Source organism: Scyliorhinus canicula, chromosome 15 (genome assembly GCF_902713615.1).
Source record: "Scyliorhinus canicula chromosome 15, sScyCan1.1, whole genome shotgun sequence".
In the NCBI taxonomy this organism is placed as follows: domain Eukaryota; kingdom Metazoa; phylum Chordata; class Chondrichthyes; order Carcharhiniformes; family Scyliorhinidae; genus Scyliorhinus; species Scyliorhinus canicula.
Genome location: NC_052160.1, coordinates 41,846,626 through 41,861,073, shown reverse-complemented (window position 1 = coordinate 41,861,073; position 14,448 = coordinate 41,846,626). Strand labels below are relative to the sequence as shown.

Here is a 14,448-nt window from a genome sequence, read left to right as displayed (position 1 = left end):
CGGCCGACCCTTCACGCCCGTTTCAACATGGCAGCAACCACACCTGGTCGCTGCATTCGTGAAATGGGCGCCAGATGCCCGTTTGGGGCATCTAGGGGCTCGATTGGGACGGGAGCACCACGACTGTGCTCGGGAGGGGACAGGCCTGCGATCGGAGCCCACCGATCGTCGGGCCAGCATCCAAAACGGACGCATTCTTTCCCCTCCGCCGCCCGGCAAGATCAAGCCGCCACGTTGTGCCGGGCGGCTGAGGAGAAAGACGGCCATCGCGCATGCGCAGGTTCGTGCCGTCTGCGCGATGAAGTCATCCGCGCATGCGCGGGTTGGAACCGGCAACCCGCACATGCGCGGATGACTTCACATTTACGGGTGGGGGTGAATTAGGTGCGGGGAGCGGGCTCCGAGGCCGTCGTGAACCTCGGCCGAGTTCACGACGGCCTTCACGAATTCAGCCCCCTGTGGAGAATTCCGCCCAGTGAGTGTCGAACATGTGAAGGAGGCACTCAGTAAAGTGCACACCTCTGTCGTACTGTGATAATTCAGTTATTAAAAGCCACCATCTCACCAAAGTGGCTTTAGGTCAATTTATATCCAACAACCTGCTCTGAAAACTCTGCTCACATTTTGACAGATGTGACAAATTGCACAGCTGCAGCTAATGCAACCTACAACATTCTAAGTAAACCAACCCACAATATTCTTTTTTAAAAATTCATTTTGACCCATCTCCCAATGATAACGGATCCTTTAGATCATTCCAGGACCTGGATCCACATCCACATCCAAAACTTAATCAGTTTTCCTTGGACTGTATCCTATCAGTGTACTAAGTTTTGTTGAAATCCTTCCATTCGTTTTTCAGGGAAGAAAATATCACCTCTGCCTGTCTTCAGTAAAAATGGCAATAATTCAGCATAACACTCTGTTGTACATCTCTTAGTACTGTTTAAGATACATCCTTGTTAGAGACAGGAGGACCCACTCTCTAATTTAGGAATTGATGTGATATGTTATCTGGAAGGGAGAACTTAAAAATATTAAAATGACTTTTCTCTAGTTATCAAAAAACAAAGAGATAAAGAACCAGTTAATAAACAAAGTATCTTTACCGGTGTACAATATTCCATCAGAACTCCGACATGGAGAGGAATGGACCAACTCGGGGATTGTGAAGGGCAGTTTCTGAAATAAGAGAATATTTGATCATAAGCAGAGAGGATGCACTGGCTTTCAGGCAATGCTCTTCAAAGATATATTTTCTAAGTTTCATGTTATTGTACCATTCAGAAGTGTGATTGTTTTTTTATTCGTTCATGGGCACCGCAGACTGGGCCAGCATTTTCTGCCCATCCCTAATTGCCCTTGAACTGAGTGGCAATTTTAAGAGTCAACTACATTGCTGTGGGTCTGGAGTCACATACAGACCAGACCAGGTAAGGATGACAGATTTCCTTCCCTAAAGGGAAGATGTCCTAAACCAGATGGGTTTTACAACAATCAACAATGCTTTCATGGTCATTAAACTTTTAATTCCTGATTTTTATTGACTTCAAATTTCACCATCTGCCGTGATGGGATTCGAACCCAGAACCCCAGCACATTACCCTGGGTCTCTGGATAACTGGTCCAGTGACAAGACCACTATGCCACTGCCTTCCCCGATAATATGCATTGCTTATCAGGCAGATTTTGCATATCATTAGGAAATGGCTGCCACTCGTGAGTTTTCCGTTGGTCATTAAAACTGGGTTGCTCATAGATGCCTTAAAATCTCAGCATGGCGCTACCCTCTCTGCAAGCTTCCATAGCTGTCTACTTATTGTCACCCTTCCTGCCTGTTTCTTAAGTTCAATCCCATCATCCCAGCTGTAGGCTTACATATGGATACTGTTCTCACTCGGACGTATTCCATTCCCATCCATAAAAACATCCACCTGCAAAATACTCTGCAAATGTGCTGTTAACACTAATCTTCTCAAATTAGCATACTGTGACTGCACACGGGTCATTTTTTTGTTATGACCTTCAAATTGATTATTCTGTCACCCGAAATGCTACTGAACATTGCAGAAGGAATTACAAAAGTACCCAGATTCTGCACTTTTCTCAGTTCCAGCCCTTATCAGCAACCCCAATTTGTATGGTGATTGTGCTCATCTGAAGTGCTGGACAAATGTTAGCGTCCCCATGCATATTAAGCTGTTCCAGTCTCAAAGCCAAACCTGTACTGAGGCAACATATTTTCCCATTTTTTGCAATGATACCATTTTATGGCATGTGCAGATGCTCCTTGGTCTGCAACACAGTTGCTGAGCTCGAGGAATAATGCTCCTTTCCTCTCTCACTGCCAGTGAAATGTGGATATCACAGAGGAGTTAAAGTATACTGAAGTAGTATTGTAGTAACTATATCGTAACTTCTGAGTCTTTGTATTGACCTTGAGTCAGAAGAAAAATGAGGCAATGAAGTAAATTGTACTTCACTTTACACTGAAATCTAAAATCTGGAAACAGGACAGGAAATCAGGATCCTCAACCACAGGAAATCTGGCCCTTTCTCCCGTACCTGGCGGGGCGGGGTTCCCGGCGGGACGGAGGGGCCCACCGACCGGCGCGGCACAATTCCCGCCCCCGCCGGATCTCTGGTGCCGGAGAATTCGGCGGCTGGCGGGGGCGGGATTCGCGCCGCCCCCTGGCAATTCTCCAACCCGGCAGGGAGTCGGAGAATCCCGCCCCAGATCCTCAACCACCAAGCTAAAATGCATTGCCGTTATTAACATGACTTGGTAAACTGATACCTACAGCACCAGAGATAGATGGTCTCTTTCTTTCCAGTCCTAATGGGTCATCCAAGGAATAGATCACCAAGAATACTAAGCAGAGAGATGGGAGTGCTATCCTTTTCACCAGGGATACAATACAATTGTACGATTCTCCATTGAGACCAATAAACAAATACAGGAGCTTTTGGAACTGAAAAATATTTGGTTGGAGGTAAGGTTTGAATTATGGATATTGCTGCTGCTTGTAGCTACTGCTACCAGGAGATCTGCTGTCATGGTATGTCACACTCGTTATGAATAAATGGTCAAAAGTACAAGACAAGACATAATGGTTCCTGTGTTGCTCAGATGATAAAAACATGTATTCATCCGGGAAAGTACCGGAGATGGGAGGATCAATGAGTATTCGGCAATTTTGTTTGATTTCTTTTGGGAAATGGGATATTTATACAGAACTTTCCTCAGGAGATTCGATGAGAAGTTTAACGAAGAACAAAGAACAGTACAACACATGAACAGGCCTTTCAGCCCTCCAAGCCTGTGCCGACCATGATGCCTGTCTAAACTAAAACCTTCAGCACTTCCAGGGTCTGTATCCCTCTATTCCCATCCTGTTCACATCAAGATGCCTTTTAAATGTCGCTATTGTACCTGCTTCTACCACCTCCCCTGGCTGCGTGTTCCAAGCACTTGCCTCCCCCTCTGTGCAAAAAACGTGCCTTGCACATCTCCTCTAAACTTTGCCCATCGCACCTTAAACTTATGTCTCCCCTCACACCTTAAACCTAGAAGACCATAAGACATAGGAGCAAAATTAGGCCACTAGGCTCATTAAGTCTGCTCCGTCATTCAATCATGGCTGATATTTTTCTCATCCCCATTCTCCTGCCTTCTCCTCATAACCCCTGATCCTCTTATTAATCAAGAATCTATCTATCTCTGTCTTAAAGACGCTCAGTGATTTGGCCTCCACAGCCTTCTGCGGCAAAGAGTTCCACAGATTCACCACCCTCTGGCTGAAGACATTCCTCCTCATCTCTGTTTTAAAGGATCATCCCTTTAGTCTGAGGTTGTGCTCTCTGGTTCTAGTTTTTCCTACCAGTGGAAACATCCTCTCCATGGCCACTCTATCCAGGCCTCTGGTGTATCCTGTAAGTTTCAATAAGATCCCCCCTCATCCTAAACTCCAATGAGTACAGATCCAGAGTCCTCAACCGCTCCTCATATGACAAGTTCTTCATTCCAGGAATCATTCTTGTGAACCCTACTAGAACATAGAACATAGAACAGTACAGCACAGAACAGGCCCTTCGGCCCTCGATGTTGTGCCGAACAATGATCACCCTACTTAAACCCATGTAACCCGTATACCCATAACCCAACAATCCCCCCATTAACCTTACACTACGGGCAATTTAGCATGGCCAATCCACCTAACCCGCACATCTTTGGACTGTGGGAGGAAACCGGAGCACCCGGAGGAAACCCACGCACACACGGGGAGGACGTGCAGACTCCACACAGACAGTGACCCAGCCGGGAATCGAACCTGGGACCCTGGAGCTGTGAAGCATTGATGCTAACCACCATGCTACCGTGAGGAGTCTTTCCAAGGCCAGCACATCCTTCCTTAGATACGGGGCTTGAAACTGTTCACAATATTCCAGTAATTGATTTTCCACCCTGGGAAAAGCTTCTGACTATTCACTCTGTCCATGCAACTCATAATTTTGCAAACTTCTATCAGGTTTCCCCTCAACCCCTGTCATTCCAGTTGAGTTCATTATAGGTGAGATTGAGCCAATATGCACAATGAGTGGTGTCAAGAAACAGATGTAGTTCTATACATTTTATATTGGTATTTGTGGGTGTTGGAAATAACATATCACTTTAAGTAAATTTAATTTTGTGTTTCCACTCAGGGGCTGGTTTAGCACAGTGGGCTAAACAGCTGAGTTGTAATTCCGAACAAGGCCAGCAGTGCGGGTTCAATTCCCGTACTGGCCTCCCCGAACAGATGCCGGAATGTGGCGACTAGGGGCTTTCACAATAACTTCATTGAAGCCTACCTGTGACAATAAGTGATTATCATTATATTTCTGTGGAAGAAAGTGTTGAAAGTTCAATTAGTTCATGTGAAACAAAGGTATCTGCACATCTATGGGTTTTGGTTTTTATTTCAAGCTGTGCTGACATTATAGTTAAAGGGTTTACGACGTGAAAATAAACAAGCTCAAAGAAAGACTAGGTTGTTGCTCAGCAACCAGAGGCCCATTCTGAAATGCATAACTACTTATGCTTCAGTTTTTCATTAGAATTTACAGTGCAGGAGGCCATTCAGGCCATCGAGTCTGCACCGTCTCTTTGAAAGAGCACCCTACCCAAGCCCACACCTCCACCCTATCCCCATAACCCAGTAACCCCACCCAACACTAAGGGCAATTTTGAACACTAAGGGCAATTTAACATGGCCAGTCCACCTAACCTGCACATCTTTGGACTGTGGGAGGTAACCGGAGCACCCGGAGAAAACCCACGCACACACGGGGAGAACGTGCAGACTCCGCACAGACAGTGACCCAAGCCGGGAATCGCAACTGGGAGCTGTGAAACAATTGGGCTAACCACTATGCTACCATGCTGCCCACGGGACCAAGTTGGAACCAAGTAGCTGAAAAGAAAGGAGCTCAAACAGAAACTGCCAGCAGAGTGTCAGGACAATGGAGTAAGGGATACAAAGCAAGTCCCAGAATCTAAGGAACATTTGGTTCTAGATCTAGGGAATGAAAGAGAAGTCCCAGAAGACTGAAGACACAACTGGCAGAATTCTCCCAAAATATGTCTGTCATTTTGGGTGGGGAAAATGGTAAAAACTCATCAGCTGTTCTGGAGCCATTCCCATCACAATCCACTCACACTTAATACTTTTCTTGGAGCTTGTTGAAATTCCAGCCGGGAAAGAGAAGCGCAGGACCTAAAGACGCCGGCCAGGCTGGCCCCTCAGGAAGGGTGCCCCGATCTCTAGACTGCCCTGCAACACACCATCACCTCCCCACACCCAGCAAGGACGTGAACCAGATTATGTACAGTGCCACGGGCTGGGAGCTTCGTGCTGCATTTGGCGCCCGGAGCGAGCCATTTAGGGACTCTTACGCTATTCTCCAGGAATAGTGGGAGGTGCGCCGCCCGCAACGTGTTAGAATTATTCCCATGGGTAGAGAACTGGAATCTGAACAAGGCACTGTTCACTGAAGTTAAAGAAAGGGACAGGGAAAAGCTCCCAGATAAAGACAGAGCTGAAATGTGCAGACTTGATGAAGTTGGCGAACAAGAAGTCAGACATCTGAAATAATCCTAAGGATGGTGATACCTTATACAGTCTGTGAAGCAGTGGTGTTCTGCTGGCATGGTTGGATACCTGACATTATGTGGAAGCTTGAATGCACGTGGAAGTCCAAGACAGAGGAATATTAAAAGGAGAGATTTAAATCCTGGGAGTGGATCCTTGATGAAAGCATCTGAGAGAAGGCATTGTTTGGGATAAGATTTTTAGACATGTTTTTTCGGAGTGGAATTTGGAAACACTTGTGTAGAAGTCAGAGCATCAGGGAGACCAGTTGGCTCACAGTGTGAGAAACATCTGGGAGGATTTGATGAGAAATCCACATAAATGATATTGGGTGGCGTCTGTCACTTGGTTCCAGAGTGGGGTGAGTCAAACCACAGTTGGTCTATTGATTTATATAAACTGCGTATTTACCAAGAGCATTATAGTATAAGATATATTTTGTAACTTATGTTATCCTTAAAAATCTGCGTACATGTGTGAAGATGCAGGTGGGGTGAAGGAGTGTTATAGTCAATCTTTTCATGTTTAATAAATGTTTTACTCTTTTGTTAGCAGCACGGTAGCAGAAGAGGCTAGCACTGTGGCTTCACAGCGCCAGGGTCCCAGGTTCGATTCCCCGCTGGGTCACTGTCTGTGCGGAGTCTGCATGTTCTCCCCGTGTCTGCGTGGGTTTCCTCCGGGTGCTCCGGTTTCCTCCCACAGTCCAAAGACGTGCAGGTTAGATGGTTTGGCCATGATAAATTGCCCTCAGTGAGTAAAAAAGGTTAGCAGGGGTTATAGGGTTACGGGGATAGGGTGGAAGTGAGGGCTTAAATGGGTTGGTGCAGACTCGATGGGCCGAATGGCCTCCTTCTGCACTGTATGTTCTATGTTAAAAGTTAATTAGCAATCCTGTGACTCTGTTTACCAAGTCTCTGAACAAAAAGTAAGAGTTATGGGGCGGAATTCTCCGCAAGGCCCGACGCCGTCGTGAAACCCGGAGAGGTTCACGACGGCATCGGAAGCCTCTCCCGGCCCCCTATTCTCCCCTCCCCTGGGGGATAGGAGGGCCGTACCGGGAAACTCGGCCGCCGGGCCTTGTCCCTGGCTTCAAGGCCCGGCGCACCAAGAATGACGTGGCGGCGGCGCCTAATGACGTCAGCCGCGCATGCGTGGGTTGTACAGCTCAAACCCGCGTATGCGCAGTTGCCGTCTTTCCCCTCAGCCGCCCCGCAAGACGTGGCGGCTTGATCTTGCAGGGCGGCGGAGGGGAAAGAGGTGCACCCCTTGAGATGCCGGCCCGACGATCGGTGGGCACCGATCGCGGGCCCGTCCCCTCCCGAGCACGGTCGTGGTTCTCGATCCCCGATCCGCCCCCCAACGGGCCCCACACTTACCATGTTCACGACGGCAGCGACCAGGTGTGGTTGCCGCCATCGTGAACAGGTCGGGAACGGCAGGCCACTCGGCCCATCCGGGCCGGTTTCTCCGAGCGGTGTGTCGCAAAAATCGGACACGCCATTTTGGGGGGGGGGGGGGGGGGGGGGGGGGGGGGGGAGAATAGCGGGAGGTGCAGGAGCGGACCTCCCGCTATTCTCCCACCCATCATGGTTGCGGAGAATCGCGCCCATGGTCTATCGAGCCAGGGTTCCATTCAGGGTAACATCAACTGGGGTTGCAACGGAGGGCAGAATCTATAAAAGGTAGACTGCAGTTGCAGTGTGGAGTAGCTAATTTATGGGATGAATGGTCTTTTCTTATTCCAGCCTTTTTTTTTGTTGTGTTTTATGTAAAGTTTAAAGCGGGAAATAAAGCAAGACAACAACGGCCATCAGTGCTCCTGTACATTAATATACAATCATGTGAGGTTTGAACCTTTCTAACAGTTAGAAGATTGGAGCATTCTACTAACAATGATCTTATGGATATGATACAGCAGACAAGAGGAGATAACACTCCTGATGTTATGGTTGAACAATATATTCAGGATCAAAACTCATTTTTGAGCTTGATGAAATATTCTGCAACTTACCATTAGCCCCTCTTTAGTTGTCCCTCCCATGACATAAAGGCTGCCATCATTTGGATCTGGAAGAAATGCTGGCCTACAATCAGAACAGAAACAAATTTCTGTATAAACCAGGCATCAAACAGATACCACAATGGAAGACATCCTGACTGAGTAACACAAACAAATGAACAAAAGGCAGTAGCTGCATTTAATTTGGTTCAATAAGATCATAAGAAATAGGAGTAATAGATCATTTGACCCATTAAGCCTGCTTCGCTATTCAGTGAGATCATGGCTGATCTGATTCTGGCCTTAAGAGGCTTTAAGCCATGAAACTTGGGGATAGACAAGTCCATCACTTGTAGTGTTCTTACATTTGGGATGGGGACAAAAATCACCATGAAAGGGCAAACAATGGTTCATTATGGACTGGGAAAAATCAGACATGCATACCACCAAAGGCCATGGATGGACCTAAAAACATTGCAATGATCTAAATGACTACGAGAAGAACTGCAGAAACAAAGCAGGCACATGGCTGACACCAGTGAGAAAGGGCAACAGACACCTTTAATTAGGGTAGGAAGACCAAAAAGGGCTCCTGAAGAAAGACTGGGGCCACAGAGAAGGTCAAGGGACCAAAGTTCAAATATGAGCAGTCCCTAAGTTGGCAGGAGGGGCAGGTAACTGTCATAGTGTCCAAAAGCTGCCTGATATGTTTTTGAGGTTTGTGATTGATCCCTGTTTGTTAGAGAATGGGAGTTTTTAAAATAGTAAAATGAAGTGTGTGGTTGAGTGCCTTACGTATTTTTGATTTTGACTCAAATTTCATACTCAACCCATCGGCATGGCTCTTTTCAAATGCCCAACAATTCCCCACATCCAAGTTATATGCCAGGCACAAAACTTTACATCATGCACAAAGTCAAAAGGTGATGTCTTCATAACATAACACTTCCAAGCTTGAATTCTGCAGAAATTTGCAGAGCACAAATGATAACACATAACAGAAACTTACTCAGCTAGGTAGACTGGAACCTGAATGATTGGATCTGAAAAATAAATTATAAACAAGAATCAATGATGTTTGAGAAAGGTGCTAAACACAGAGCCATTCTACCCCATACTGAAAACGTAGTTGACACTTGCAGCCATTTTATATCTATCCAAGCTGTCCAGAGATTTTTCTTTAAATCTTTTGGTATAAAGGCAGCAAGATCCAGATCATTACTACTTGTAAAGTAAAAAAATGTTCTTCTTTATATTTCCCTGTACCCCTTGCCCAAAACCTTAAATAAGGGCCCTTTAGTCCTTGTATGATCGCCTAATGGGAATTAATGGCTTTACTTTGTCTACTTTATCTAAACCTGTCATAATCTTACGTAAAGGTTCTATGATTGCAAGTACTCAGATACTAATGATGCTCCAGTTAACTTAAAGCATCGTGTAGAACTCTCAGGCCACTGAACAGTTCATGTCAGTTCTCACACTGATGATTAACTGTTGATTATTTAATTAGATATTTTTAACAATTTAAAACTGGTTAGATGTCAACTGTTTGCACCCTGATGTAGAGACAGTTTGTGGGGGTGAGGGATTTTGATTAGATTTTCTTTGTAATTTGTTTCTGGCGTCACCTCAGCCATCTCATAATACAGTAGTCCTCAGTCAAGGCATACAACCTTGACTAGTTTCTAATTTTCCTGCTTTAAAATGAATTACTCACCCCTTCTTTGCATGCCCCTAATGAGATTGGGGACTCATTGGGCACAGGAACTAACGGAGAAAGAAATCCACGTATTATTAATGCCTGTACACCTGCATGTTTCCCGTTCTTTAATTAAGAATATTCTGCATGGTTGACTTCCGGTGGCAGCTGTGAAGGAGTAAGTCGCATATTTGGTGGCTCCCGCTCTGGTCAGATGTTTGGACCTTTTCCCCCGTATTTTTTAACGGACTTGAATTGTAGAACGGATGTCAGTGGCAATTCTCTGCTGATTTCCCACTTCGGTGCATGGAGAAAAGGACTAGAAGTGTTTGTAAGGGCAGAAATAAGAAGACAGAGAAGACTTGGGCTGTAGTTGCAACAGGGGACAGCATGGTGGAGGGGCGAATCTCTGGCTTGTCGACCCAGCAGTCTATGGAGCAGCTGATGCAAGTCATCCAGGAGGGCTTTGCTACGCAGAAACGGGACTGCTTGGACCTGATAAAAGCGTCGATTGAGCGGCTGGAGCTCAGGTTGGACGCCCAGGATCGGGCGATCCAGAAGATGGAGCAGGAGGAGTATCAGACTGCGGTGGAGCTGGAGGTGGAGAAACTGAGGGACCAGCAAAAGAACCTTCTCGAGAAGGTGGAGAACCTAGAGAATAGGTCCCACTGGCAGAACCTAAGAATTGTCGGGCTCCCGGAGGAATAGACGCTGGGGCATACGTCGCAGGCATGTTTGAGAAGCTGCTAGGGGATGGTGCATTCTCCCGGCCCTTAGAGGTTGATAGGCCTCACAGAGCACCCGCGAATGGGAGATCCCCCGAGGGCTATGGTGGTGAGATTCCACAGGTTCTCGGATAATGAGCGTATTCTGCAGTGGGCCAAGCAGACACAGAGCTGTAAGTGGGACAATAGCATCCTGCGGGTTTACCAAGACCTGAGCGTGGAGGTGGCCAGGAGGAGTGCAGGCTTCAATCAGATCAGGATGATCCTTTTGCACGGGAGGACCAGATAACCATGTCCACATGTTTTGGACAAGTCCAAAGCTTCGGGGATTTTGGCAGGGGTTTGTGGACGACATGTCCAAGGTTTTAAAAACAAGGGTGGCGCTGGGTCCAGAGGTGGCGATTTTCGGGGTGTCGGAAGACCCGGGAATCCAGGAGAAGAGGCAGATGTTTTGGCCTTTGCTTCCCTGGTAGCACGGAGACGGATCCTGTTGTCATGGAGGGACCCAAAGCCCCCAAACTCGGAGACCTGGCTATCGGACATGGCTGGCTTTCTCTTTATGGAGAAAATTAAGTTCGCCTTGAGAGGTTCACTGTTAGGGTTCACCTGGACGTTTGGGGGGGGGGGGTATGGTTTCATGTATCTTGTTTATTTTGTTGTTGTTTCTATACCAAAAATACCTCAATATTCTGCATCGAGAGATCATGGGTTTTCTGGTCATTGCAGCAGCTGGAAGGTTATTTACAGCCAGTAAAAAATAACTATTCTACAGCTGAACCAGAGTGAAACTCACAGTACCTTCACTGACATTAACTTCCTCAGTAGTGTTATCACCGTGCAAATAATCACAGAATTTTTTTTGCAGCAGTGTTAAACCGATAATGAGCGAAGTACAGGTTTCCACCAACTGTTTGGCAGCTTTTAACTTGTGCTGGCCCAGACCCACAAGGTGCAATCTGTACTACATAGTCCAATACTTCTGAGCGGAGAAAAGTCAGTGTTAGTTCTGCATCATATAAATAGAGGACTGTGTGCCGGGGGTGATACATGAAGATCAGACGGGTTTTGTGAAGGGGAGGCAGCTGAACACTAACGTGCGAAGGCTGCTAAATTTGATAATGATGCCGGCGGCAGAAGGAGAGGTGGAGATTGTGGTGGCATTGGATGCGGAGAAGGCCTTTGATAGGGTTGAGTGGGGGTACTTGTGGGAGGTGTTAGAGAGGTTCGGGTTTGGGGAGGGGTTTATTAAATGGGTGAGGTTGCTGTACGAGGCCCCAATGGCGAGTGTAGCGACAAATGGGAGGAGGTCCGAGTACTTCAGGCTCTACCGTGGGACGAGGCAGGGGTGCCCTCTGTCCCCCTTGCTTTTTGCGTTGGCAATTGAGCCTCTGGCCATGGCGCTCAGGGAGTCGGGGAGGTGGAGGGGTCTGGGTGCGGGTGGGGAGGAGCACCGAGTGTCACTTTATGCAGATGACTTGCTGCTGTATGTAGCAGACCCGGTGGGGGGAATGCCGGAGGTGATGGAGATTCTTGCTGAGTTTGGGAGTTTTTCGGGCTATAAGTTGAACCTGGGCAAGAGTCAGCTGTTTGTTGTACACCCGGGAGATCAGGAGGAGGGGATTGGTAGGCTCCCGCTAAAAAGGGTAGTGAGGAGTTTTAGGTACCTGGGGGTTCAGGTGGCTAGGAGTTGGGGGACTTTGCATAAGCTTAATTTTACTTTAAAAGGTGGGACATGCTGCCGCTGTCGTTGGCGGGTAGAGTACAGTCCGTTAAAATGACGGTGCTCCCGAGGTTTTTGTTTTTGTTTCAGTGCCTCCCCATTTTCATTCCGAGGGCCTTTTTTAGGAGGGTGAATAGCAGCATCATAGGATTTGTTTGGGCGCACGGGACTCCGAGGGTGAGGAGGGTCTTTTTGGAGCGGGGCAGGGATAGAGGGGGGCTGGCGCTGCCCAACCTCTCTGGGTACTATTGGGCGGCTAATGTCTCGATGATACGCAAGTGGGTAATGGATGGGGAGGGGGCAGCATGGAAACGGATGGAGATGGCGTCCTGTGGAGGCACGAGCCTGAAGGCACTGGTAACGGCGCCATTGCCGCTCCCTCCAACGAGGTACACTACGAGCCCGGTGGTGGCGGCTACCCTCAAGATTTGGGGGCAGTGGAGGCGACACAGGGGGGAAGTGGGGGGCTCGGTGGAAGCCCCGCTGCGGGAGAACCACCGGTTTGTCCCAGGGAACATTGATGGCGGGTTCCTGGGGTGGCACAGGGTGGGCATAAGGAAGTTGGGAGACCTGTTCATTGACGGGGGGTTTGAGAGTCTGGGTGAGCTGGAGGAGAAGTTTGAGCTCCCCCTGGGGAATATGTTCAGGTACCTTCAGGTCAAGGCGTTTGCTAGGCAGCAGGTGGAGGGGTTCCCTTCGCTGCCCCCGCGGGGGGTAAGGGATAGGGTGCTTTCGGGGGTGTTGTTCGGGGATGGGAGGGTGTCTGACATCTACCAGGTGATGCAGGAGGTGGAGGAGGCGTCGGTAGAGGAGCTGAGGGCTAAGTGGGAAGTGGAGCTGGGGGAGCAGATTGAGGAGGGGACATGGGCGGACGCCCTGGAGAGGGTGAACTCCTCCTCTTCATGTGCGAGGCTTAGCCTCATCCAGTTCAAGGTACTACACAGGGCTCATATGTCCGGGACGAGGATGAGCAGGTTTTTTGGGGGTGAGGACAGATGCATTAGGTGTTTGGGGAGCCCAGCGAACCATGCCCATATGTTTTGGGCATGCCCGGCACTGGGGGAGTTCTGGCAGGGGGTGGCGAGGACGGTGTCGAGGGTGGTAGGATCCAGGATCAAGCCAGTCTGGGGACTCGCGATATTTGGGGTTGGGGCGGAGCCGGGAGTGCAGGAGGCGAAAGAGGCCGGTGTTTTGGCCTTTGCGTCCCTAATAGCCCGGCGGAGGATCTTGTTGCAATGGAAAGATGCGAGACCCCCAAGCGTGGAGACCTGGATCAATGACATGGCGGGATTCATTGAGCTGGAGAAGGTCAAATTCGCCCTGAGGGGGTCGGTACAAGGGTTCTTTAGGCGGTGGCAGCCTTTCCTCGACTTTCTGGCTCAAAGATAGGGAACTAGGTCAGCAGCAGCAACACGGGGGGGGGGGGGGGGGGGGGGGGGGGAGGGGGGGGTTTCAAGGGGGCATTGTTTATGTTAATTTAATTTATTGTTAATTTATTTTGTTGTTTATTGGGTTTGGGGGGGTGGGGGTTTCGTTATATGCGTTGTATGGGTGCCGGGGGGTGTTTATTATTGTTATTGATCTGTTGTTATACATTTTTCAAAATCTCAATACAAATATTTTTTTAAAAGTTCTGCATCATATCACCTCACAATACCAATTGTTGTTTGCTCTCTACTATCCAAATACACTACCCAAACATATACCTTAACTCCAACTTGGAAAAGCAGCCTCACTGCAGATTTCTGTTTACTCAGAGTGAAATTGCCAAATGAATATCATTCGCCCTGTAGGCAGTTTTGTTAAGTCCAGTATTATTTCTACTATTTCTCTGAGAGCCCAGGAACAGTACAGGGTTGACAGCTTCAGGAAGCAGAATGGGAGTGAAGAAAGTTTGCCACCAATTATCCCGGTTAAACTGAGTATGTTATCTTCAACACATGTTTTGTTATGTATGCAGAAAGTCTCAATGGCAAATCAATCCTTTTTGAACCTTGCAGCAATTTAAAAACATTTTACCTTCCTTAAGGTCCATTTGATTTCCCCAGTCCGTTTACTGACAGCATGCAAGTTCCCATCGAGTGTTGACACGAAGAGCAGTGTCTCTGGGAGAGTCACTGTGCTGGCAGCACACTGTTCAAATAAAAAGGACATTTACTGTCAAATTCAAAAAT

At 47.8% G+C, this 14,448-nt stretch overlaps 1 protein-coding gene across 5 annotated transcripts in view; it reads right to left on the bottom strand.

Annotated features, from left to right (window-relative positions):
- The window catches only part of ern2 (endoplasmic reticulum to nucleus signaling 2), a 136,736-nt gene that overhangs the window by 62,843 nt on the left and 59,445 nt on the right, over positions 1–14,448 (bottom strand). For 4 of the 5 annotated variants that reach the window (XM_038821157.1, XM_038821156.1, XM_038821154.1 and 1 more), the window contains exons 2-5: positions 14,294–14,407; positions 9,140–9,173; positions 8,143–8,215; positions 1,110–1,182 (exon numbers count right to left, since the gene is read on the bottom strand). In XM_038821157.1, the coding sequence (XP_038677085.1) occupies positions 1,110–1,182; positions 8,143–8,215; positions 9,140–9,173; positions 14,294–14,309 (196 nt within the window). In that variant the 5' untranslated portion in view covers positions 14,310–14,407. Of the gene's footprint in view, positions 1–1,109; positions 1,183–8,142; positions 8,216–9,139; positions 9,174–12,693; positions 12,695–14,293; positions 14,408–14,448 lie in introns of all 5 variants that reach the window. The other variant, XM_038821158.1, reaches the window with a different exon arrangement.